Raw genomic sequence first — 25389 nt, forward strand, 5'->3', positions numbered from 1 at the left:
TGAAGACAAAAATATTATAATGCCACCACAGATTTTATCTTGAACATTGTCTGCAGTTTGACATTGTATGACTTTAGGGACAAAAACAGACGATAAAACTTACTGATATATACAATATTAATGTATACTGCTCTGAAACCATTCGGTGATGTGAAATTAGACCGTCTAATTTCAGTTTGAAGAATAATTGAATTTAGTAGGGGAGGGGAGAAGTGTTTGCGTAAGGTCTATTCTCCTCAGTCTGCTGTCTCTGAGGTGTTTAACATACAAATATAACCTTGAAAGTGTCAGAGCCTAGTGTCTATCAGACCACTTTAGCCTTCTGAGACTCCCTGAGGGCTGACATTTTCAACATCCCCATAAGGCCAATAAACTTTTGGCCTCAAACTACTGTGTCCAAAACAAACACAGACTGGGATCAAAAAGCAATTTCTCCAATAATCCAGTCCGTTAGTAGGCTAGTGTAAACAATGGTTTCATGTTTTTAGTCAAGGGGATTTTTAAGAGAAGTCATCCAAGACTTTACTGTAAAATGACTAAACGTGTCAAAACGGTTTCATGAAAATAACCACGTTTTCGGTATTATGGCAGGGGGAAAAATAGTTTAAGAATTAGCTATTGAAATGTTTGGGGGCGTATCGTTTGGGAGACATTTGAGGTGATTATTATGATTTTAAAAAGACCTCAGAAATGAGAGGAAAACGCTGAGAGAAAGTAGGCAATTCACAGATCATTAAAGTTGGCTAGGTGAAAGGAAAGTCGTATAGGTGGAGGGACAACAATGTGTGAACAAACCAATTGACTGGCTTTTGCTGCTGAGTTAAAACAATCTAATTAATTATAGCTACTCGGGAGATAATGAAGACGCCACAATATGCAGGAAAAGCTGTGAAGTGGCGCATCATTTAGTTTGTTTGTGATAGACTGAAGCAAGCTATCTATGTGATTATAATACAAATCTAGGCCTATTTGTACCTACAGCGTCTTTTGTAATCATAGAACAACCCGAGTGTGGATATTTTGGATAACATATGTATAAAATTAGCATTCTTGTGGAATTTTTTCTTCGGATAGATTAGACAAAAGTTTCCCAAAAGGCTGAGTCGTTGGGGAAATACGTTTCCATCCAGACGGAGGAGGAAAGAATGTGAGACGTCATGAGCATCGTGCAAGGTGATTGGCTGTTGTGCGGCACATATAAGCCCACAGTCCACAGTCCACAGTTCAATCACTTCGACTCAGTGTTGTGTATAATCACCACAGAAACCGTTGTGCACTCGCGCGTCCTCGTGTCGGTCTGTTTTAGGCGTTTTTGTTTTTGTTTATTTTATTCTGTTAAAAGACAGCGTGAAACCATGAAAGAGAGAAGAAACGCACAGCCACTGGTGGTCAGATGTAAACTGGTGCTGGTTGGGGATGTTCAATGCGGGAAAACGGCGATGTTACAGGTTTTGGCGAAGGATTGTTATCCGGAGGTCAGTACAGTATTTCTCAAAGAAGCTCATTCCTTAAAATAATTCTGTAATTATATTATTAATGTTTTTTCCGAATGACATGTATGTCTAGGTTAACTGTTTCTCTCATGCATGTTAGTTTCATTATGACATGCTTTGGTTACCAAGTCCGTTAGGATTTTACTGGCATGACAAAATAATGCAACATTAAATCGGTTTATGTAGAGGCAAGGAACAGTAAAGATTTAAAGTGGTACCCCGATTTCTTTCTAAGCATCACATACATGCAGCATCACATGCATGTTCATCAGTTTTAATATGTTGCATCTCTTCCTCAGACGTATGTGCCCACAGTATTTGAGAACTACACAGCCTGTCTGGAGCTTGATGACCAACGTGTTGAATTGAGTTTATGGGACACGTCAGGTAAGATTAAACGGGTGACTCCGTGACTAAATATTGAAATGCATCTAAATAGAAAGTAACATTTTGTTTTGGGCATGTTATGTAACTTGGGCGACATCATAATGTAAATGAAACCGTATGAGTCTCGACATAATATGTGTAATGAAAAACAATATAAGGTCTGGTAATATATATAACAACTTTAAATCAAAATACATTAGTGGGATTCTTGATTGGTATACTGTTATGAGCTAATGTGATGTAAAAATGGGCTAGGAATATATGGCAAGCCGTTTTGTCTTTTATTCATTCCCAGGCCAGGACATGAATTTTGACTTCAACAATTACATTTTCACTAGTTAAAATGCCAATTCTTGATATCTGTAATTGTATTTTCACTAGTTAAATTTCACCATAGGCTGCCATTCAAATTTAATTGTTGATATCAGGAATTGATTTCTTACTGGTTGAAATTCCAATTTCACATATCAGAAATAGAATTCTTACTAGTAAAAAAAATATAATTTTTCATATCAATTACGTGGTTACTAGTAAAAATATACATTTTTACAACTCAATTGTCAATAGTTGAAATGTTAATTCTTGATATCTGTCAATGTATTTCTGATATCAGTAATTAGGAGAGTAATTTCAGGTTTCTAAAATGGCTAGTAACAATCACAATCATGATATCAAAAATAAACATTGACTACATTTACATGTGCACCAACGCAATTATTTCTATAAGCAGAGTCAACTTCAGAATAATGTCACGAGTTCATTCATGAAGTTGTTTGAACAACACATGGCATCCAAATTTAACTTTGATTAAAATTGACGCCATAGTTTAATGCGAATATGTTTATTACGATTTAGAGCTTAACCACAATAGTTTGGTCAAAGTATTGCGTTTACATGAGGTAAAGTTTAATTGCAATATTGCCAAAATCCTATTATAATTGCATTATGAGGGTGAATATAAACGCACTGATTGTCACTAGTGACAATCGAATTATTGATATCAAAAATGAACTTTTTCACAATTCAATTGTTGATATCAAGAACAGACATTTATACAAGTAACCACGTAATTATTGATATCAAAAATGATGATTTTTATTAGTAAAAACTGTATTTCTGATATGTGAAATTGGAATTTCAACTAGTCAGAAATCAATTCTTGATATCAACAATTGAATTTGAATGGCAGCCTATGAAATTTAACTAGTGAAAATACAAATACAGATATCAAGAATTCATATTTGATGACGTCATTGTTGATATGAAGAATTACCATTTTTACTAGTAGAAATCTAATTCCTGATATCAAGAATTAGCATTTTAACTAGTAAAAATGGAATTGTTGATATCAAGAATTCATATCCTGCGAATGATTAAGTCAAAACGGCTTGCCATACTAGGAGGGGGCATTTTGTCCACATCATATATTAAAATGACAAATAACTGAGACATGATTTTCAGTATTATAATAATGTTGCATCTGTGTAGTTAATATCATCAGATATTGCATTTTTGCTTTAAGAGTGTATTCAAGGTCTAATTGAAATTGTCTGGAGAAAACACTGGAAATTGGAAACCACAGAATTGTTTGATGTTAGAAAATGTACCAGTATCTTGATAGTCTAGTCACTGAATTGCTACATTCCTTACAGTTGTTACGAATTGTAGCTGTTTTATATTCTGCTCAAGGAAACAGTCTGGCTTGTTTTGATCTGTGTTGGGCCAATCCAGTCATGCTGATTACTAAACTAAACCTGATTTGAATGTTAAATATATTATTTATGCTAATTCTGAAGCAGTGTAGGAAAATGTAAATGTAGAATAATTGTAACAGACGCTCAGTTTGCAATAGAACACCTTATAACAACTATTTTCTACAAAGCATATGTGCATTTGATTAAAAGAGTGTCCGGTGGACAAAAAAAAATAGTTTTAACATGGTGTGAAAAATGAGTACAGACTCTGCGTGATCAGAACTTCTGTCTGTTCCAAAAGTAGTAATTACAGACTATTCTGCTTGTGGATATCTAGTTAACTTAAATATCATTCAAAGATTTGAAATTGAGATTGAATTTGAAAATCCAGTGATTATTTCATACTCAAAAGTGCCACTTTAATGTGATTGTTTTCAAGATGACTGCTAATAAACCCTTTATGCCCTTAATCCCGGAAGTTGCGTGAAGTCAGCCAATCAGATCAGAGCTTGCCAAATCGAGAAAGTACTTTTTTGTCCAATATGCATCAGGCATGAGACTATAGACTATGTCTGTCTTTCTAACAACTGCCGTATATAATCAGTAGTCTAACGAGTACATGATCACTGAGGCAGTTCACATCTCCCTACGGCTTCCCATTGTAGCCTATTGACCTGATTACAATGTACACTGTGTATGTCTATGTCTACTCCTCACTGCTCATTTCAGAATCCCTAGTAAATGACAGACATGATAACCTCATGTCTCTTTAGATGTGTTGCCAATAGAAGCATCATTAGCACACAGTAACGTCTGGCTTTCCGCTGACTGTGAAGTGTGGCTGAAAGGACTAGGTTTCTATGTGTTTGTCTGTTGTACGTGTGTGATAGTGATTGCTAGCGAGGGAGAGAGAGAGCAAGGATTAAGATTTCATGTACAGATTGCTGAATGAAATATGTGCTGTTAATATGCCCTAGCCTTTTGCTCATGCTTTTTGATCTGATTTAGTCTGCTTGGAGACAAGCCAGCTGAGAGAGAGTACAGTTTAAGGGGATGAGTCGGGGCTTGAATGAGGATGAGAGGGCAAACCAGAGTTTTATCCAGTTTTTATCTCCTAATCATGGCTGGTGTTGTAGAATCCAAACTGTATTTTCATCAAGTTAAATGGATATTTCAATTCAAACTACTCTCGGATATAAACGGAAATGGCTGCATCCATAAATACAGGAAAAAATTGATCATTTGGCAAAAAACTAAAATGATACTTAAGTATTTCTCACAAAACTATATTCTCCCACCAAGAGGGTAAAATATACTGTAGCAACATCAGGTGAACACTATTAGTATATTATGCTCACCAAAGCTGCATATATTTGTTTAAAAATACAGAAAAAACAGTAATATTACAAAATAAATGTTTCTACGTTAATGTATTTTAAAATGTAATTTATCCCTGTGATGGCAAAGCTGAATTTTCAGTGTTCACATGATACTTCAGAAATCATTTTATATGCTGATTTAGTGCTCAAGAAACATTTCTGAGCATTATCAATGTTGTAAACATTGTGCTGCTTAATATTTTTGTAGATACTGCGAAATAAAAACTTTTGTAAAATTATAAATGTCTTTACTGTCCATTGATCAATTTATTGCATCTTTGCTGAAATACTAATACTTTCTTTCTGACCCCAAACATTTCAGTGGTAATGTATTCATTCATATTCATAGTGCTAAATGATGTCCCATTACCTTCAGTGCGCATTTAAAAAAGGTTTAATTGCTGCTTTAGTTTTGTACGTAAAATCAAGCTGGTGCCACAGTCATAACCTACAGTAATTGGTTCATTGCACTTTTTCGATCACTTTGAATTTAATTACCCCTAAAGAAAATTTAGCTTGAACTCAAGTAGAAATGACAGAAATTGTGACAAGTGACATGGATTAAAAAACAAAAATGTTATGACATAATAAGAACATTTTACAGTGTGGCAGATTTGATTTGGAGTGTTGTTTTCGGTTATATGCTGTGTGCTATTTATATCGGCTCAGTGATGCTGCTCAATGTGAACGCGGCTTCTTATTTGTCTTCTCCTCGTTGATTGCACTGACCTCATCATTGGGTTTCCAACTGCTTTCTTTGAGGCCCAGGAAGGATTTACAGGTGAAAATCAATCCTCTCACTTAATCACGACAGCCAATTGGACCTACTGCAGGCTCTTAGAAGATGCCATCTGTATTTCTAATATGGAGGCTATATTTAATTTGCATTGGGGCATTAGCAATGGATTAGGTGGCATTTGCTGTTACGCTGATGGATGTACATTTTTGTGAATATAAATTCTGCTGCTTCAGTATGGGATGACTGCACAAGATCGGATGTGTAAAAATAGTGCTCCATTAGCACATTAAAACAGCCAGTAGATTAATGTGCTCTCCAGTGGCCATTGGCAGTTGATGACAGGCACCAATGAGGAAACACCACCACAGCTCTGAGACGGTATTCCCTGAGGGGTCATGGCCAGCCCCTCGCAGTGAGAGAGGGGGGATTCTTTGTTGAGCTCCCATCATGTTCTGTGATGGAATCTCTGGGATCTTAAGGAAAAGGGGGGTTGGGGATATGGAGAATGCTCTAGGTTTTGTTCTCATCTCTAGTGGGAAGACGGACAGGGGCTTTCACTTGCTTCAAGCTCCTTTGTGAACGTTGACCTCTCTCAGCCCCCTGCTCGCATCTACATGAGTCTCAGAGTGCTGATTAATTCTCACATATTCTACTTCATCGGAGTTTACTCTTATTCAGCTTATAAGTTCTGTAATATCTGTTGCAGATGCACATATTTAACCTCAAATCAGTAAAGATTTCAAGTACACAAAATAAGGGATGCACGAAATTATTGGCCTGACATATGTCAATTTTGAATGTTATCGGCCCAATAAGAAAATTTGGCCAATATATTTGATTGGAATCACTTAAAAAAAAAAGAGTACATTATAATTGTGTGCTTGGGACATGACTTTTAATGGTGAGACTTTTGTTTTTGTAATCACGCTCTCAAAAATTCTATAAACATTTGTTGGTTATCGGCTTTCAAATATAAAGAATTATTGGTTATCGGTATCGGGCAAAATTTTCATATCGGTGCATCCCTGCACAAAATCATTTGTGCTTTATTTTGAGTCAAACATGAATGATAATGATTTGCAATATCAATAACCTGTACTAATAACTGATCTGACTGATTCACTTCATTAAGTGAATTATTCGTCCGACTGATGAGTCTTTTTAAACGGTTCATTAAAATAATCATGTTATTTGTTCTTGAGTTAGACATGGGTTGTTTTATTGAGCTAGTGACAACACTAAAATGACGTATTGTGTGGCATTATTTTTGCTGCCAGACTTTCTCATCGTTCAATGCAGACAGCAAGCTCATTCACTTGGGTAAAATGCTTTCTTCTTTTCCTTATATGATACCATCTTCTTCACACTGGAGTGATATTTTCTTTCCCTAGTAAATGACATTAAGCAGTAATAATTGACAGGATCTGTTATCACGGTCTCATTCAGACTGTCATAGAAGGCTTAGTCATGAGGGATGAGCATTGTGAACATGACTCCTTTAATGAGTACTGAAGTGAATCATACCCAAGATCACCTTTTCAAGTCACGTTTTTACAGTCCAAACTGTGACGTCAAGCACACTCAGGTGCGCACCAAAAATCTTTATAATATTTTTTTCATTATGTTTCAGGACATGTCTGATGCAACTTGATAGTTACATTCATAGTTCAGAGTCATTGCTGAAACGCTGCTAAAATAGTTTTTCAAAGAGTGAAAGGGATCAGCAGATGGAATGCGGTGCGCCACACAAAAGCAGCCCACTCCACCTCCATCTGTTCTCTTTACAAGACTCCTGAGGAAAAGGCCATCTCATATCAAACACATGCTCACGTTGGCCCACTTTTCAGTTAGGCTAATTTGCTCCAGGCATGGCTTCACAACAAAAAGCATTTAGTGCAATTGTAGTGACTCTACTCTGCTCTTTTTTTTTTTTTCCTTTTTTGCACGCTTCACCAACCCTCCGTCTGGTAAGACACAGGCAGCATAACATCCTCATCTTGTTTATCTGGGGAACATGTGGCCCAGGGTTGAGAACGGAGAAGCGGTTTGTTCACTATTGAACATCCCTGCACACATAGTGCAGTTCTGTGATCCAAGACTGCAGGTGGTACATGATTCATGTTAGGAAGCGCTCCCTGCCAACAGTATAAGTGTCACAGTGTCCTTTTCAGATTTCAAACGGTGGTTTGAGTGAGTTTTGGTAAGCTCACCATGTGGAGGTCTTTGTCTCTGTCTGCTGGGATGTGCCATTTTGTCAAGATTAATTGAAATTGCTTCTTGTCCCTCGGGTTTACATCTACATCGATCGCTGCATTAAGATCAACAGCAATTGAATGCAGCCTCACGCCCAGGTTTGTGTGTTCGTGATGTCCCGGTAATAGAGGAAAGAGGCGGTGATCTGTGCTTCAGAGTGAACATGACTTAGTCAACATGACCCTTTTGAGCAATTCTTCAACTAAATGCTCAGAAAGATTCACCAAGTCATGAGTTATCAGTTTGAATCAATCTGATAAATCCTTCACTGAATGTACTCCACTCAACATTAAAAATATTTGAGTATATTGAGTAAAGGATTCATCAGACTGATTCAAAACAACAGCTTAAGACCGAGTCTTTTTGAGTGATTCATTGAAAAAAAATGCTCATAAGAGTCATGTTGGATAAGTTTTAATCAACTTAAAATCAACATGACATAAAATTGAATATTTAACGTATTGTTTGGGGATTTTACTTGATGTTTACAGATTGGAATCATAAAGAACTATTATTTTAGTAGGCCTACTTGTTTAAAAGTAATGTTTGAAAAAAAAAACATGTAACAGTTCTTGCAAAAGTTTTATTTATAAGTTTTGCAGACTTTATACTATATTCTACATAACAAAGTAAGTTATAAACCGTGGGAGTTTGAGTCACTAAAAAAGAACCGAATCAACTATTTGGGAATCAGTTAGACCACACTGTTCACACTGTATGTGATTTGATTCAATAATAAGAATCAAAGAATCAGTTATTTGGGAATCAACTGGTCGCACCGAAAAGTTTTGATTTTCTAAAAAGAAATAAGAACTAATTCAATTCATAAGAGTGACATGTTCTGATGCAGCCTTTTTTTAAAGTTTGTTCCCTTTTCAACAAAGTTCAATCAATATTGTTAACTATGAGGCTTCTAGACTGCAGTGCATAGCTAATAATTGTTTCACTGACTCTTGCAAAGACGTGAAGACTGTTACACGTGAGGTTCAAAAGGAAAAAATCATGCAAAATCCATCCAGTTAAGGAGACTCTGCAATAGTGAGGTGTATATAAGGCTGTTTACGCCTCCCCAGCATCTTCTCAGTACCAAGTGGGTGGGCACTGCTCTGTATCAAATGATTGATGGGCAGTTAAGGGATGCCTTTAGGAAGACGGCGCTCTGCAGATGGTTGACTCCAAGGCTGTTGCTGTGGAAACAGAGGGACTGGAGGTATTGGGGGGGGGAGGAAGTGCCAACCCCAGCCCCATCGCTCCAGTTGCATAATCCACTGGAAAAAAAGAAATCGAGGGAGAGAGCGAGACACATAGATCAATGAGGATTTAGAGCTCAATTGTCAGTTTCTTCATCTTTAAAATGCCAATATGGCAAGCAGTGAGAGGAAGAGGGCTTTAACAGAATGTATGATGAGCAGGGGAGACTATCTCTGGCCTTTGTCTGCTTCTGTCTGCAGATATATACAGCACATTCACAGACAGTCAGCTATGTATGTACTGGTGTAAAATATTTAGAAGTTAATTTTTGTTTTTTACTTATTTTATTTGTACTCCAGTCTATATATATATCACACATCATGTAGGCTACACACACACACACACACGTACCTACGTACGTACATGCATACGTGCATATACGGATTCATAGTTCTAACTAATAAAACTTCTAAATATTCTACAGCGTGTACAGTCACATAATAATGTTCTATTTTATTTATTCCATTTATTTACTCTATTTATTTTGTGATTCAGGGTGCAGGGTCATGAAACATTATTTTTAAAATCGTTTTAACTTAAGTCTTTAGCTAAAAACTAAAATTGAATGTTTATTTTGTTAATGTTCCTGTTTTACTGTAGGATTTGATCAATACACCAAAATTGTCTATTTATTTTGTTAATGTTCTTGGTTTGTGGATTTTAAAAACGCTTGCTGTCATAATTTTGTATTGAAATGTAATCTGAAATGATATTTTATTTTCTGCTGATTTCCTCTCTCTTCATTGTAGTCATCTCTTCATTAGCATCTCTCTCTTGTTTCAGGATCTCCATACTATGATAATGTGAGACCCCTCTGCTACAGTGACTCCGATGCCGTGCTCCTATGTTTTGACATCAGTCGCCCAGATATCTTTGACAGTGGACTTAAGAAGGTAACTAGATATTCCTATTAATTTTCAAACCCACCACTGACCTCAAGAAATCATTGCATTGGGCTTTCTTTACCGTAAAATGTTTTGTCAGGTAACCTAGAAATGTGCTTTGTGTGGGATTATGAAGTTTAATTTAGAGTTCTTTATGAATGATTCATTTGTTTTTGCTTTTTTACCGTACTTCAGCATTTTTGGGCTGCAATATTTATCACACCATACTTGCCAGAAGTGCTTGGCACTTAAGAATCAAGATTATAATTGTCATTATGCAACCCTATTTATACAGAACAATGTGTTTGCTCTGTAAGATTAATCAGTTCTTGCAAAACAATTATTTTATATATTTCTGTCTCTTTGCAGTGGAGGGCTGAGATCCTCGACTTCTGCCCCAGTACTCGTATTCTCCTCGTTGGTTGCAAGACAGACCTTCGGACGGATGTGTGCACGCTGATGGAACTGTCCAATCAGAAACAAACACCCATCACTCATGAGCAGGTACGTTGTTTCTTTCCACTGTTGCATTGATCTTGCTTACTCAGGCTGTAAGGCAATATTTTCTTTAAATCTGCTTTTTGAACTACACTACCACATTTAAAAGTTTGGGGTCAGTAAGATTTTTTTTATTTTTTATTTTTTTTATTCAGCAAGGATGCAGATTAAATTATTCAAAAGTTTCAGTAAAGACATTTATAATGTTACAAAATATTTCTGTGTCAAATAAATGCTGTTGTTTTGGGCTTTCTATTCATCAAAGAATCCTGAATACATTGTATCACAGTTTCCACAAAAATATGAAGCAGCACAACTGGTTTCAACATTTATAATAATAAATATTTCTTGAGCAGCAAATCAGCATATTAGAATGATTTATGAAGGATCATGTGACACTAAAGACTCGAGTACTGATGCTGAAAATTCAGCTTTACATCAAGGGAATAAATGATATTTTAAAATAGTATATTAAAAATAGAAAGTTAACTTTCAAAAACTTTTTAAAAAGATCTTACCGACTCCAAACTTTTGAACATTAGTATGTATGTATATATTGTGAAAAGAAGTATTAGTATTATTATTATTATTATTATTATTATTATTATTAAAAAAAGATACACCATCAGCTAGGTAGATATTTTCTTGGTGATATTTAAAGAATTGCTTTGGAGTTAGTGCAGTGACAGCTAAATACAATGACATTTCGGAAATAACATGTTCGCTTTATAAAATCATACTTAATAGTTATGTATAATAATGCAATATATGTTTATCTGGTTAATGGGTACATGAAAACATAGCTGCCCTGTATAATTTAGGAAGGGGGTCGTCATAAACCACTGTTTTAAATCTTTAAATCTCTGCTATATAGTACAACTCGCAACATGACTAACTGCCTATACAGACAACTCGCAACATGAACAAAGCTTTTGAATCTATGACCTGTATCTTTGGCTTCTATTAAGAACCTACAGCGAACTGAGTTTTTTGTGCATCTCCTCCCATCACAGGGCTCTGCCATGGCCAAACAGTTGGGTGCCGAGGCTTATCTGGAGTGTTCAGCCTTCACCTCCGAGAAGAGCATCCACAGCGTGTTCCGCACAGCTGCGCTGGCTTGCATTAACAAGCTGCAGCCACTTGCCAAGCCAAGCCCGACCCGCCGGCTGTCCAAACGCCTGCTGCACCTCCCCAGCAAATCTGAGCTCCTATCCTCCACCTTCAAGAAGGAGAAGGCCAAGAGTTGCTCAGTAATGTGAGTGGAGAACTTCACCCCCCATAACAAAAGCTACACCATTCCCTGCGCTTTGGTCTGGGGAAGGGGGTGGGTTCCGATTGCCACATCATTGACGTGTGGAATCCTTCCTCACCCCCCAAAGAAACACCTTTCAGAGCAAGTGGACACCTCGCTGTCCTCCTTGTCCTGAGCTCTTCAACAGTGCATATGTATTTTCAGTACTGTATCTTGCTTTTTCAAAACGAGATTCAATCATCAGCCGTCATCTATTCACTCCTTGTTTTTGAGAGATTTGCTGTCATTGTGCCAGTTGAAGCTCGGAATGATTCAACTTAGGAAACAGATGTTTTAAAAGAGGTTCCAATGTTCAATGTAAGCTATTCAATGTATAAATACAAGCTCTCTAGTGTAAGATTCAAAATACATGCCTACAGTATGCACTAATGACTAAATCTGAGGGAACCGATCCAAGGGAATTGTGAAGCCGGGACCGTTGGGGAGCTGTGCACGAGGCCTGGGTCATGTAGAGGAGAACGAGGCCCATTTGGCACGCTGGTCGAATTGGCTGCAGTGCAGGAAGTGAAATGTGATTTTTAAATGGGAGCCATTCATATCTGAACACTAAGATGGAGGAATAGAGGGAGACGAGGGCCAAAAATATGTGTAAAAAAGTCTACCAAAGTCAATTTTCCCTTATTTCCTCTATTAGAACACTGTCTGATATACACATGCTTCTATTTTTAGAGGCAATAGCTATCTGAGAGATGGTTGTGGATGGGTGTGACTGGGGAATATATTACAGTGATTATCTGTATCTTAACATCTCCTGCTGCTCTGTAGTGTAGACAACCATGAATTTGTGAAGCGATCCCCGTGCTAGTTCTGCGAGGACTCGATCGGATCGAATTTGGCACGATGAATCTTCTTTCCTTTTTGAAATGACCTCGAGAGATGTCGTAGCACTATGTTTTCAGAAACGAACAGATTTCAAATAAGAAGGTTGTACATCGCCTGGTTTGAGACGATTAAGATCAAGCTTGGGTTTAGTTTTTCATGCATCTTATGTAGCAATCTCCCATTTCATTGCCTCCATGCTCATTTGCAGCACTAGCAGCAAAAATATTTGTGGATGATATCGTCCAATGTGCTTCTAAACTTGATTCTCAATGGGAAAAATAAAAATGTGTTTTCTTGTGCAAAGTGCTAATCTTGAAGTCTGCTTACCACCACAAAGCAATAATTATGGTTCAAGTGCTTATAATTCAAAGTGTGTACAGTGGCAATAATTAAAACAAAAAAGGCTATTACGAATTCATGCTAATGCTTTGTGGACATGCGTATATTTATGTGGATATACATCAGTGCTGCTGTACAAACAAGTCAATATATTGTGACTCTGTTGAGCCTTTGTTAAAGTAATTAGATGAAAATATGACCATTGGAGTGCAACGTCCTCATTTTCAACCAAATAGTAATATTAGTGTTCTGTTCATGAGCATAAGAGCGGTTAATGCATGAGGAGGAGATGGACTGGAAGGAGATTCAGACTGGACATTTTAATATATGGATCAGCTGACCTGATAAGGGCTTTGATGTTTGTGTATCTTCAAGGCCAAACTGGAAATGGAAAGACTTTTGGAATAAAACCGAACAGGCTGGTCCTGTTTAATGAAAGATATTTTTCCATTTTTTAACTATTGTTCAAATAGTTGTTTTTGCTTTATTTCTGTACACTTGAAATCAATATTTTGTTCGGTGGCGGAAGATGAGACGCGGGCAGCCACTGTGGCTGTTTACAAGCTCCGCCACTGTGATCACACACCAAATTCCTTTTTGCATTGTCTAGTGACTTTGTAAATAAAACGAAAATGAATTTTGGGTGCTAGGGAGTATGAACAGCGTGTAAACATGTCACATGGCTGGTCATACATTGTAGCTGCCGATTTATGTTTGTGAAGTTCTGGGTCATGTGAGCGTCCCAGATGAAGAAGGACATTCAGTCATTATGCTGCCATTGCACACTGTTTGGTACAAATATACTTCAAGCATGTCCTCTAGTTCTTCAGTTGTACATATCCTGTTTTGTAATCTTTGTAAGACATCTAAAAGAATGTCACAAGATTAAATATTTGTTCATGTTGTGGATTGACAAAGATGTGCTTAATGTAAAACTGCTTAGTCCTATTTATTTGGATTCATCATTTGAGGCAGGCAACTATTTTCTGTTTCGTGTTTTACACTGTTTTATTTCAGAATGTTATTTTTTTTAAATGATGACTTCTCCTTTTGTCTTTACAGTAATAAAGCTTGCCTATGTGTGGCACACACGACCTTGACTATTGAGTATTTGAGTTTGTTTTGGACTCTACTGTGAACTAAGGCAATTCATAAAAATGCCTATTTGCATTATGTGTGTGTGTGTGTGTGTGTGTGTGTATATATATATATATATATATATATATATATATATATATATATATATATATATAATTTCTCTTTAAATGTATCTCAAATATTGGCCAAGGAAAACTGAAAAATGTTGCCCAATAATTGTTTCTTTGACTAAGAAAGACATGCTTAAATTGTCTTTGTTGTACATTTATATAGATACATAATTCCATATCATACTTAAACTTAGAGTTGCCTATGTTAAAATAAGGCAGCTTAATTTCTGTAATATTCAAATTCAAAAAGTATCACATGTTCCTTCAGAAATCATTCTAATATGATGATTTGGTAAATGGTAGTGCTGCTTAATATTTTGTGAAAACCATTTTTCAGGATTTGATGAAAGTTCAAAATGAGTTAAAAAGAACAGAATTATTAGAAATGAAACATTATAAATGGCTTTAGTGACACTTTTGATCAATTTAATGCATACTTGCTGAATAATTTCTTTTTAAAAAATCTTATTTTCCTCTTTCTTACTGTAAATCTATAAAAAATGACTTAGTTCACATTTAGCAAATATTGTCATAATTCCATTAAAAAAATGCTAGCTCTCCTTCTGTTAGCGTATGTTTGGATGCCAGGTGGGCTGTTGCGTTGGCACGTTCCTTCCTTTCATCAGCCAGTGTAAGACATCTCCCCTCTTAACCACACATTACCTAGATTCCTTGGATACTGAGCTGGGTTGCACATCTGTCTCAAGACACAACATCTGGGAGGGGGTGAAGGGCACAAGCTGCTGCCTAGTGTCCAAAAAAGGAACGCTGCCAGGAGGACATGAGGTGGAGGTGGAGACCCGGACTCAGCAGCCAACCCCAACTTCAAATCTCACCAGGAAACAGCTCTACAAAGACAACCATAATGAAGTTGCTCATTCGGTGCATGTAAAATGAGTATATCATAATGAAACATGCTAAGCAATGTCTCTCTTTATTTTTTTCTTTATTTTTTTTTATTACTTTTTGTGCATTCCAAAGTGAGGACTAGCATGACCCAAAGTAGCCTATGCTGTACCCAAAGTATCTATCTATCTATCTATCTATCTATCTATAAATATATGCATATTTGGTGTGTTCTAGTCAGGTCGTAAAGATCGTGTTTACGAGTTCAGCGCACATGAACGCCACCACCATGTCGTATATTACGAGTGGGATATGGATTTCCCCCGATCTTTATGAGTTGGGGTCGTGTCAGTGAACAACATGGCGGAATACCACAACACTATTTATGCTGCGTTTAACTACATTTTATATAAATAGAGATTAAGAACCTTGCTGTATTTTTGTGTAATTAATTAAGATAAAGTACACCGTCATCTCTTACTCCGACGAAAGTGAGCGCACCTGCCGTCGTAAACACGACCTCTTCCCACATCGTAAATACAAACTTCCCAGGAGGACTTAAACGTACGATTAGACACTTGTGATATCAGTGTGGGAGTTTATCAAAAGCGCTGACCTCCTGCCTCAAATCTCTGGTGCTTTTGATCCACTCAACAGCGCGTATGAAAGCATGCTAAGGATGCCATGCAATAGCCCGCATGCAGTGAAAGTACAAGGACCCTCGGGTCCAGTCTCACCTTAGCCAGCTCTAAGTGTCCGCTAACACAAAACGTGCTTCCCCAGAAGCAAACAAGGCAATACTTACTCATTCTCATGGAGATGGAGTTGTTAGAGTGCATACGTTGATAGTCATAGCAAATTAGGCCAACATCTGGACAGGCACAAGGAAAGGAATTGCTCACTCAGCTATGAACAGATATGGTTAAAGGCCACAGGCATCATGGCACAAAACCAGAGAAAATTGCAGGGGAGCTCATTTTAAAGTAGCTTATTTTAAATTGTTTGCTTGTAGATGTCATTGACTACATATATAAACAACATTTATGGTTATGTAGTGTCAGTGATAAATCAAATCTTCTATATCCTCAATCAAATCCCAACTAAAAAACTATCTTTTCTCACAGTATTGACTCTGTTTAGTGTTCTGCTGTTTTATATTTGTATATGTGATGCATACTTATGTTCGATGCTGTGTTTATGTTATCTCCTTGTACAGCGACCTGGAGCTTGGGAAAGGTGCTTTATAAATAAAACTTTTTCTAAGTAGTAGTAGTAGTTAGCTATATCCATTTTTAGTATGCAGACATTTGAGTCTAGAAGATATGAAGCGATTCACTAGGAACCTTACCAAGAGACAATATTTCTGTCAAGTCACATTAAATAGAATATTTTAAATAATTAAAATTAAATGGTCTTTTAAAATAAATTATAGTAAAATACATAATAAAAAACTAATCAAAATATTTGTTAAATAAAATTTTTTGGGTAGGCTACTTGGGTAAAACTGAGAACATTATTATTATTAATTATTAAATATATATTATTGTGTCTAATTATTATGTCTTCCTATCTTGTTGTAGAAATGGTTCAACTAATGGATGACAAAATGGTATGGGAATTTTTTGTTTTGGGGGGGATCAGGTGGTTGCTGGATATCTCGTCATTAAAATTAATAGTTTTTGTATGGCTTTAATTGCTGGATACAGTTAAGAAGGTTCTCGACTCAAGTATTCATAAAAACAAACATGGAAAAATTAAAAATGCAGTTTTTACTAAGAAAGACATTATAATGTATTTTGTATAATTAAATAGAAAGTCATGCTGTACCATGTTTTTTTTTTTTTTGGTCATTAAAATTAATTAACAATTAAAAATATATATTTTTTTAAAAAATCAACAAATTATGTCAAAAATATAACATTTTGTATGATTTTAATTGCTGGGTACAGTCAAGAAGGTCTAGATCTCCGAGGTGGAACAGCCAGAGTTTTTAATTGATATGTTAACATTAAAAAAGTAATGGGACAGTAAAATGCACCCTATTCATGGTAACGTCCTTTAACCATTTGGTGCACAAATAATTTGGTATGAAATAATCTCCCTCCCCCCCCACCCACCACCATGTTATTTTTTTCAACATTCTACAATGCATCTTTATTTCAAATGGTCTCTGAAAGAACGGTGAGTTGCAATCCTTATAACCAGATCCCTGTTTGGGTGAGTTTGTTCTCCCTCCTGAGGAGGGAAAGCGAGCATCGCTCTGTGATTACTGATGAGCTGTCTGCCTCTGCAGCAGACCCACAGACACTTCCAGTTTCACACAGTCTCTGCCGCAGTGCAGGACCCAGCCAGCTCATCAACACCACTGCTTCTGTCTTACTAAGATCAAACACTCTTTTGTGCCCCTCTCAGTCTTGAGTGTGATTGATGTTTAGATAGTGGGTCAGCGGTGTATGTAAATATGATTTTTTTTTTTTTCGTGCAATAATAATGTGACATATTTGATGTGGCACTTAATTTGTGAAGGTCCATAAGCGTCAGTGAGCTCTGGGCAGACTAATGAAGCAGACAGAGCTGCAAGGATAACATGTGCCCTGCATTTACCATAATGAAAAAGATTCAAAACCCCACAGAGCAACTATTACTCTCTGATATAGCAGAATCAAATAAACCTCTAAATGCAATGGACTTTTAAAATAAAAGTTAATGATACTAATTAATTTGTTAGTGATTAAATTACACTTCTCATAAATTAAAGAAAATTAATACAAATATTTAATCACATTTTAAAATGTATTGTTGTAACAACTGTTTTTATATGGGTGGAAATCATGCGGTAACAGGATTTATTTATAGGATCAAATTAATTAATAATTAATAATAAAAATAAAAATAGTTTTTAGTATACTGAATTTAATATCAGTTCAACAAATTATGTAAAAAATATGACATTTTTGTATGGTTTAAATTGTTGCATATAGTCTAGACCTCTGAGATGGGACAGCCCTAAATTGAGTATTGACATTAAAGGAACACTCCACCGTTTTTTAAATAGGGCTTATTCACCTTCTTTCCTACATTTAGATAGGTGGGCAAATGCATTTTTGTCTCAGTACATGCATTGTTTTAGTTTGACAGGGTCGGCGCTAGCTTAGCTTAGCATAATGAATGGAATCCTTTGTTGCCAGCTAGCATGTCCTGAGTACTTCTTGTGGCCTGCGTATTCACAACGAGTACAAATAGCGATGCAGATTAACACTAGGCGATTTCCTAGGCAGATATTGACTTATATATTAAGGACTATATTAGGGGGAAGCACAGGCGAAGCACTGCTACTTGGGCGTGATATCTAAAGTTAGCAGTAGCAATACCAAGTAGCAGTGCTTCGCCTGTGCTTCCCCCTAATATAGTCCCAAGTCAATATCTGCCTAGGAAATCGCCTAGTGTTAATCTGCATCACTATTTGTACCAGTTGTGAATACGCAGGCCACAAGAAGTAATTAGGTGGGTTTTTTTTTTTTATATCACTTTTACTCAGGACATGCTAGCTGGCAACAAAGGATTCCATTCATTATGCTAAGCTAAGCTAGTGCCGACCCTGTCAAACTAAAACAATGCATGCACTGAGACAAAAATGCATTTGCCCACCTATCTAAATGGAAAGAAGGTGAATAAGCCCTATTTCAAAAAACGGTGGAGTGTTCCTTTAAAAAAGTAACGCAACAGTAAAAATACACCTAACACGATAGCCAAGAGCAACTACAATGTAAAAAAATATATTATAACTTATGTTTTTACATTACTGTAACTCATCAAAATAATTTAAGCAATTTTAACTTTTTTTAATAATAAAAGATTAAACTCGATTTCAGTCAGTTTAATATAATTTAAGTTGAAATTGCTTGCCAATTTGATTACACTAAAAAATGTAAGGCAGCGAGTTTTTAAGTTGAAAGAGGTAGTAATTATTTGTAACAGTCTTATAGCAGAATCACTGTTTCTGGGTGGACCAGAAGATTATTATTTTTTTTATTTGCATTTTTCTCATTTAATGCAATATTACAAATGTATGTTAAGTCAGCATAAAAACTTAAGTGAAAAGATGAATTGAAAAGTTTATGTAAAACCTTAATTAGTGAGATAGAAATAATGCAGAATATAAAACTTTTTTTAAAATTTATAACAAACTTTCTGTTCATTTCCTGGTTTAAAATTCATTTTGGATTCCAGATATTTGGACTCCACTGTATATGATTCATATTTATCATAAACCAACTATTATGCTTGATATTAATAATTAACAAATTAGTGTAACATAAATATTCAAGGTTTTTATGTTCTGTTTGTTTCTTTTCTTTCCGAAAATTTTTTTTCATAATTACCATAAACCACTCTTAATGGGAAGATTTTATTCATGGAATGTTAATAAACATCATAAACAATTTTGTTTACCCAAGCAAAATGTCTCTTCCATGTTTGTGCTCCTTTAATCATCCTGCAAGCAGCTGACAGTGTCTGATCCCATAGTCTCCCATGAGCACTTTGTCCACCCACTCTCTCTCTATAGGGCAAATGCACACATGATCAATTGTTCAGCGTTCCTGAAGCTTTGCCAGACTCGCTCTCTTTTGTTGTTTTGTAACAGAAGCAGCAACATCTTCCTTGAGTTTCTAGTACACATCCAAACACTATAAACGGTACATCCTGTCCACGATTCAGTCAAGCAAGTCAAGTGTTTCTTGCCTGGATCAGTAATCACAAATTTAGCCATGATTCTTTTCATCTGTGTGTATTTATTTTGATAATTTAAACTGCTGCTCATTTAATTAAATATTGGTTCCGATTATAACAATATCCGCATGCCTGCTCTGCATAAACTGAAACAGGATATTGAGCAGCCCGAAGGAAAGACACACAAACATGCAATGATATGCACACACTCGCATTGTGCTTTTCCTCGTGCCATCACTAGGCAACAGTGCACACAAAGGCAGTGCGTTCTGATGTGCAGAATGTGACAGTGTTGAATGCACAGCCGGAGCAAAGGCACAAGTCAGGTTAAATGTCATTGTTCTCATTACCTCCAACTCAAAGAAAAAAGAACGAAATATAGTCGAGCACTCAAGCGATGACCAACCGTGTTCTCACTGCAAGTGAATCTGGCAAACAACAAGGAGGGGGGTAAACCGCTGTGTGCTGAACACGGCCAGGATGATTCATGCCTGTCAAACCCAGACAACTCCCCCAAATGCACAAATACGCTTTTCAAGTGCCATGATGGGATTAAATGTAAGTACTGTATGCTCTGCGTTGGGGTCACCTTGTCTGGATTTATTTTGCGACAATGTCCGCTGACTGTACGTTATCACAAAAGTCGTTCACAAAAATAAAAAAAAGTTTTTGCATTTAAAAATGGAAGACGCAGGGCATTGAAATGAAAAACAAACTGCAAGGTCTTGCGATGCCTTTTTTTTAAAAGGTTGAACTTATTGTAACTTGAGCCCCTCATTTTTAGAATGTCATGTGCGAAAAGGCCCTTGTTTTTTATGTAAATGGACTAGATGGATGTCTTTGGCCCTGTTTACACCTGGTATTAATATGTGTTTTGGTTGATCAGATCACACGTGGACAGTGCTAAATACAGGTGTAAACGGGGTCTAAAATGTTCTGAGCTTTCGAACAGATTATGTTCGTAGTGTAAATGCTCATGTGGATGAATGTGTTTAAACGACCACAAAAGACCGCCTACTGACCTGTGAACATTATGGGAAGCGCGCCAACCAGACGGGATTTAAACTTTGTTGGCTGGAGACCCAAGTTTGGTTTGAAGACAAGAAATTTACCAAGCATAAACCATTCCTGATTTCTAACACACACTCACAGCATTCAGTGCGGTCTTGTGGCTGTCAGAGCAGAAACAGAAAGCTGCTGCTCTCCGTGTGTTTCTCCCTAGTCTCCAGGCACGTTCATATGTAAATTGCGCGAGCTGATTTTTCCCATTAGATTGAAAGCTCTGAAAAAGCCCATATATCTACCTGCCCATAGACCCTGCCCTCGAAGAAATCAGGACAGAAGTGGTTGAAACTAGACAAAAGAGATGGACTAAAACACCAGGTGTAAACGGATGTTTCTCCCTCGTCTACCTGTGATCCGATTGACCAAAACGTATCTTAATACCAGGTGTAAAAAGGGCCTTAGCTTCAGTGGGCAACCAGTCTTGGGCTACATGGTGATATGGCTGCTGGCCTATATGTGAGATGTGATCACATTATCAAAGCAGGGTTGAGCCTGGTTACCTGGATGGGAGACCTCCTGGGAAAACCAGGTTGCTGCCGGAAGAGGTGTTAGTAAGGCCAGTAGGGGGCGATCACCCTGTGGTCTGTGTGGGTCCTAACGCCCCAGTGTAGTGATGGGGACACTATACTGTCAAAAGAGCACCGTCCTTCGGATGAGACGTTAAACCGAGGTCCTGACTCTCTGTGGTCATTAAAAATCCCAGGATGTCCTTTGAAAAAAAAGTAGGGGTGTAACCCCGGCATCCTGGCCAAATTTGCCCATTGGCCTCTGTCCATCATGGCCTCCTAATCATCCCCATATACTGATTGGCTTCATCACTGTCTCCTCTCCACCAGTAAGCTGGTGTGTGGTGGGCGTTCTGGCGCAATATGGCTGCCGTCGCATCATCAGGTGGACGCTGCACATTGGTGGTGGTTGAGGAGATTCCCCCCTTCCATATGTGAAGCGCTTTGAGGACCCTTAAAAGCGCTATATAAATGTAACAAATTATTATTATTATTATAGGTGAGTTCACGCCATGTCATAATTACAGTAACATAATTGCCGTAACAATTCAGAACTGTAAAAAGCCTTCACTTGTAATTTGTAAATACAATGTGTAAACTCGTAATTTTCTGAAAGCTACGACTTGTAGCACCTGACCAGTGCAGTGTGTTTGACTTGAACAGGCGCTGTGAAAAACAATCGGTGTGTGACATCAAAGTACCGTGCGAGATTCGAAAGCATTCAGAGCTTTATTTAATGTAATTATGACATGGCGTTAAATCAGCATATGGCGTACAACTTTGAATGTTCTTATGTTTTGCTTCTTTTGTAGCTCTATTCTAGTGCATGACAGTGTTCTAAGAACACAGCTCTAAAGTTAAATAAAATAAATTGAATATCCTTGCGTTTTTTTTAATAGGCTACCTCTACCCTAGCCTGGATGCATTGCCAGCCGAACTTAGCCCCGCCCACAACATTTTTAGGTCGGGAAGTCATATTCTACACTGTAAAAACTAAAGGAGCCTCAAATATCCTGTCGGATACTCAAGGAACTTAAAAATGTAATTTAAGTGCCTCAAAGCTCTTTCTCCTATAGTAGGGTTACTGGAGGAGCATTGACAATATTTGAGGTTCTTGCTGGAACTTATGGGATCCTTTAAGCACTTTGTATTTAGTTCAGAGGTTCTGGAGTCACCTTTTCATTACCACGAGACCTCGAAGTGCTTTGGGGGAAAATAGAGGAACCTGAATGCGATAGAAGGGTTATTGGAAGATCTTTTAACATTTAAGTGGTTCCTGGAAGATCTCTTATGTTAAAGCCAGCATCTGGAGGAACCCAGTGGTTCAGTGAGGCCAGAATGATATTATTATTATCCTATTATTACTTAAGTTTGATTCAGTATACATACACAGGTGAAAAATACGTATAGGCTACTATTAAAAATGTACTTGAGTGTGTTTTTAGTAGGCCTTCAATACAAATATAACCTACTTTAATGCATTTTAATACATTTAACAGTAGCCAACGTCTTTTTCACCTGGGTAGCTTACATTTATTTATATAGGCCTATTTTATTGATTAATTTAAACCTTAAACAACAACACTAAATAATAATAATATTAATAAAAAAATCATTAATTATTATTGAATAAATAATAGTAATAAAATAATATTTTTTACTTCTTCATAAATTATTATTTGAAGAAGAAGAACCATGAGGATAAAGGTTTTATTCAGTCACGAAACTGCTGCTATTCCTCTGCTGTCGTCACTTCAGTGATGCTCGCGCTGCTCGCGCGCAACAAAGCTCAGCTGATCGACGTCATCGAGTTTGAAAGTAACGGCTCTCCTCATCAACGCCTTACAAACAAGGTTAAAGAAATTTCTTTCAAAATTATTCATAAGTACTACCCTGCTAACCACTATATGACAAAATTCAAAAGGGACATTGATGTGAACTGTTCTTTTTGCGGAAATCACCCTGAGACCACCCAGCACCTTTTTTGGATCTGCACGCACTCCAAAACCTTCTGGAAGGACTTCTGCAGCTTTATTATGAAAGAACTTTACAAGGACTTTACTTTGAAGTGGGAAAATATTGTGTTTTGTTTTTTTAGAAAACAAAGTAAAGAAGATATATTCTTTATTATAAATTTATTAATTGTGCAAGCTAAATTCTATATCCACAAATGCAAATATATAAAACAAAAACCGGCCTTTAAACATTTTTATTGTGATATCTTATCGTATATAAAGTTAATTAGTGGTTCATTGAACAAAAAGGCTATGAAAACTAGAAATATTTGTATAACTTACAATTTGTTTGAATGCATGTGATGTCTATCCCCCTGGCAAGGGTAATATTAAAGGTATAGCGGAGGATGTTTTACTTCCTGGTGGGTAGTGTAAACTATTGGTCCTCCTAATTGTCAATCATTCTGGTGAATCAATCAAACTTTTCAAAAAGTGGAGAGGGCGGGTCTTATCTAAAATTTGGAAAGATCCTCCGCTATACCTTTAAGTTGTATGCTTTGTATACTTTGTATACTGATGTTTACTTTTGAGCAATAAAAAAAAAAAAAAAAAATCCTCATCAACGCCTGCCGCATCTTCCGCCGTTTGTTCGGCTCTCCGTTACAAGGTTTGTAAACTCGCCAACGAAATATAAATACTCACTATATATTCAAACACACACATATATAAACTAAATGTATTATACATTACTACGTTTTCAATTGTTTATTGCTATGGTTTATTGAACAGTATCTGGTATGAAGGTTTTAGCCGCGATGCAAACTACGTTGATCTAATGAACAAATTGAAATTATTGACTTATTGTCTTAGATTGATTTAAAGTTAGTCATTCAATTCAACATATTCTGCACAAATGTGTCTTCAAATTGCTGATATAACTTACAGCCTAACTAATTTAGCTGATTCCTGCTGTCGTCATTGGCGTTTGTTATGAATAACAAAAGCAGGTTAATATAGTTTGGTCTGTTTTTGTTTAGCCTAACTTTACTTACTACAGGTGCCCTCATTCTCTCAGATATCATTTTGAATCCATTTAGTGGTCAATAAATACTATGTTGTGAATAATCAGCTTTGTTATTTTGTTTCCCCAGAACAACCAGTAACTTACAATGTTTCAGTGGCAACATTGAATTACAGTAAGTACCTGCACCACATGCAAGTACTTTATTACTATGAACTCTGTGTGCAATTGTAATTGTTTGACTGTGTACTTGTGTTTTTTAATCAGTTATTCTCTGAAAATCGTCTTCCCTCATGCTCTCAAATCTCATTCATGTTACATTCATGTAATAACACTGGTTTGGAGCCAATAATGCTATGCATTTTTTATAGGCTATAGTACCTTAATCATATGCATTTGAATAGAAGACATTTGAACCCTGAATTATAACTTTGGTCTTTTTCGACAAAAAAAGGAAAAAGCTATTAAATGGCTTCATAAGACTTACAACACAACCCATAACACATGAGTTGTGAATTCATTGATTATTTTTAGGATCTTTTCTGGGACATTTTTGGAGCTTAACCATTTTTATATAAATTGTTGCATTGAATTGAACTAGACAAGTGTACATAAGAATGGTTTCATGAATGATTTACACAATTTTTTTCTGCTTGTGTTTCATGCAGTGAAATTGAATGGTGTCAGGGGTTGCATTATGCCTGAGATCTGCTTTTGGGTTCCACAGACAGAAAGTCAAACAGGTTTGGAACGTCACAAGGCTGAGGAAATTATTTAAATTTCACAACAATCACTTTAATAACCTTACTAACAGTAAATTTTGTATTTTGCAGGGATCTCGGTAAGCTGAAATACAAGTTTGAAGAAGAATAAAAATCCTCCTGTAGACCTGAAAATCATTGAAGTGCCTGGACCATCCACCAGAAAAGAGGAAAAACAAACGGAAAATGAAGCTGATGCACCTTTTCACTTTTCTAACTCGTTAAGTACCTCACATGTCCCTTGT

At 36.6% G+C, this 25389-nt stretch overlaps 1 protein-coding gene across 1 annotated transcript; it reads left to right on the forward strand.

Annotated features, from left to right (window-relative positions):
• Positions 1–1227: 1227 nt before the first annotated feature.
• Positions 1228–14150, forward strand: rnd1b (Rho family GTPase 1b). Its single transcript, XM_081386332.1, has 5 exons — positions 1228–1475; positions 1793–1880; positions 9980–10089; positions 10450–10584; positions 11592–14150. The coding sequence occupies exons 1-5, from the start codon at positions 1356–1358 to the stop codon at positions 11835–11837; spliced, it is 699 nt and encodes a 232-aa protein (XP_081242458.1). The 5' UTR covers positions 1228–1355; the 3' UTR covers positions 11838–14150.
• The last annotated feature ends 11239 nt before the right edge of the window (positions 14151–25389 follow it).

The sequence above is a fragment of the Scardinius erythrophthalmus genome (assembly GCF_964197995.2).
Source record: "Scardinius erythrophthalmus genome assembly, chromosome: 15".
Taxonomy (NCBI): Eukaryota; Metazoa; Chordata; class Actinopteri; order Cypriniformes; family Leuciscidae; genus Scardinius; species Scardinius erythrophthalmus.

Coding starts and splice junctions, on each gene's coding strand:
- rnd1b (XM_081386332.1), top strand. CDS start 1,356: ATGAAAGAGAGAAGAAACGCACAGCCACTGGTGGTCAGATGTAAACTG. Junction 1,476..1,792: donor CGAAGGATTGTTATCCGGAG/GTCAGTACAGTA, acceptor TCTCTTCCTCAG/ACGTATGTGCCCACAGTATT. Junction 1,881..9,979: donor GAGTTTATGGGACACGTCAG/GTAAGATTAAAC, acceptor CTCTTGTTTCAG/GATCTCCATACTATGATAAT.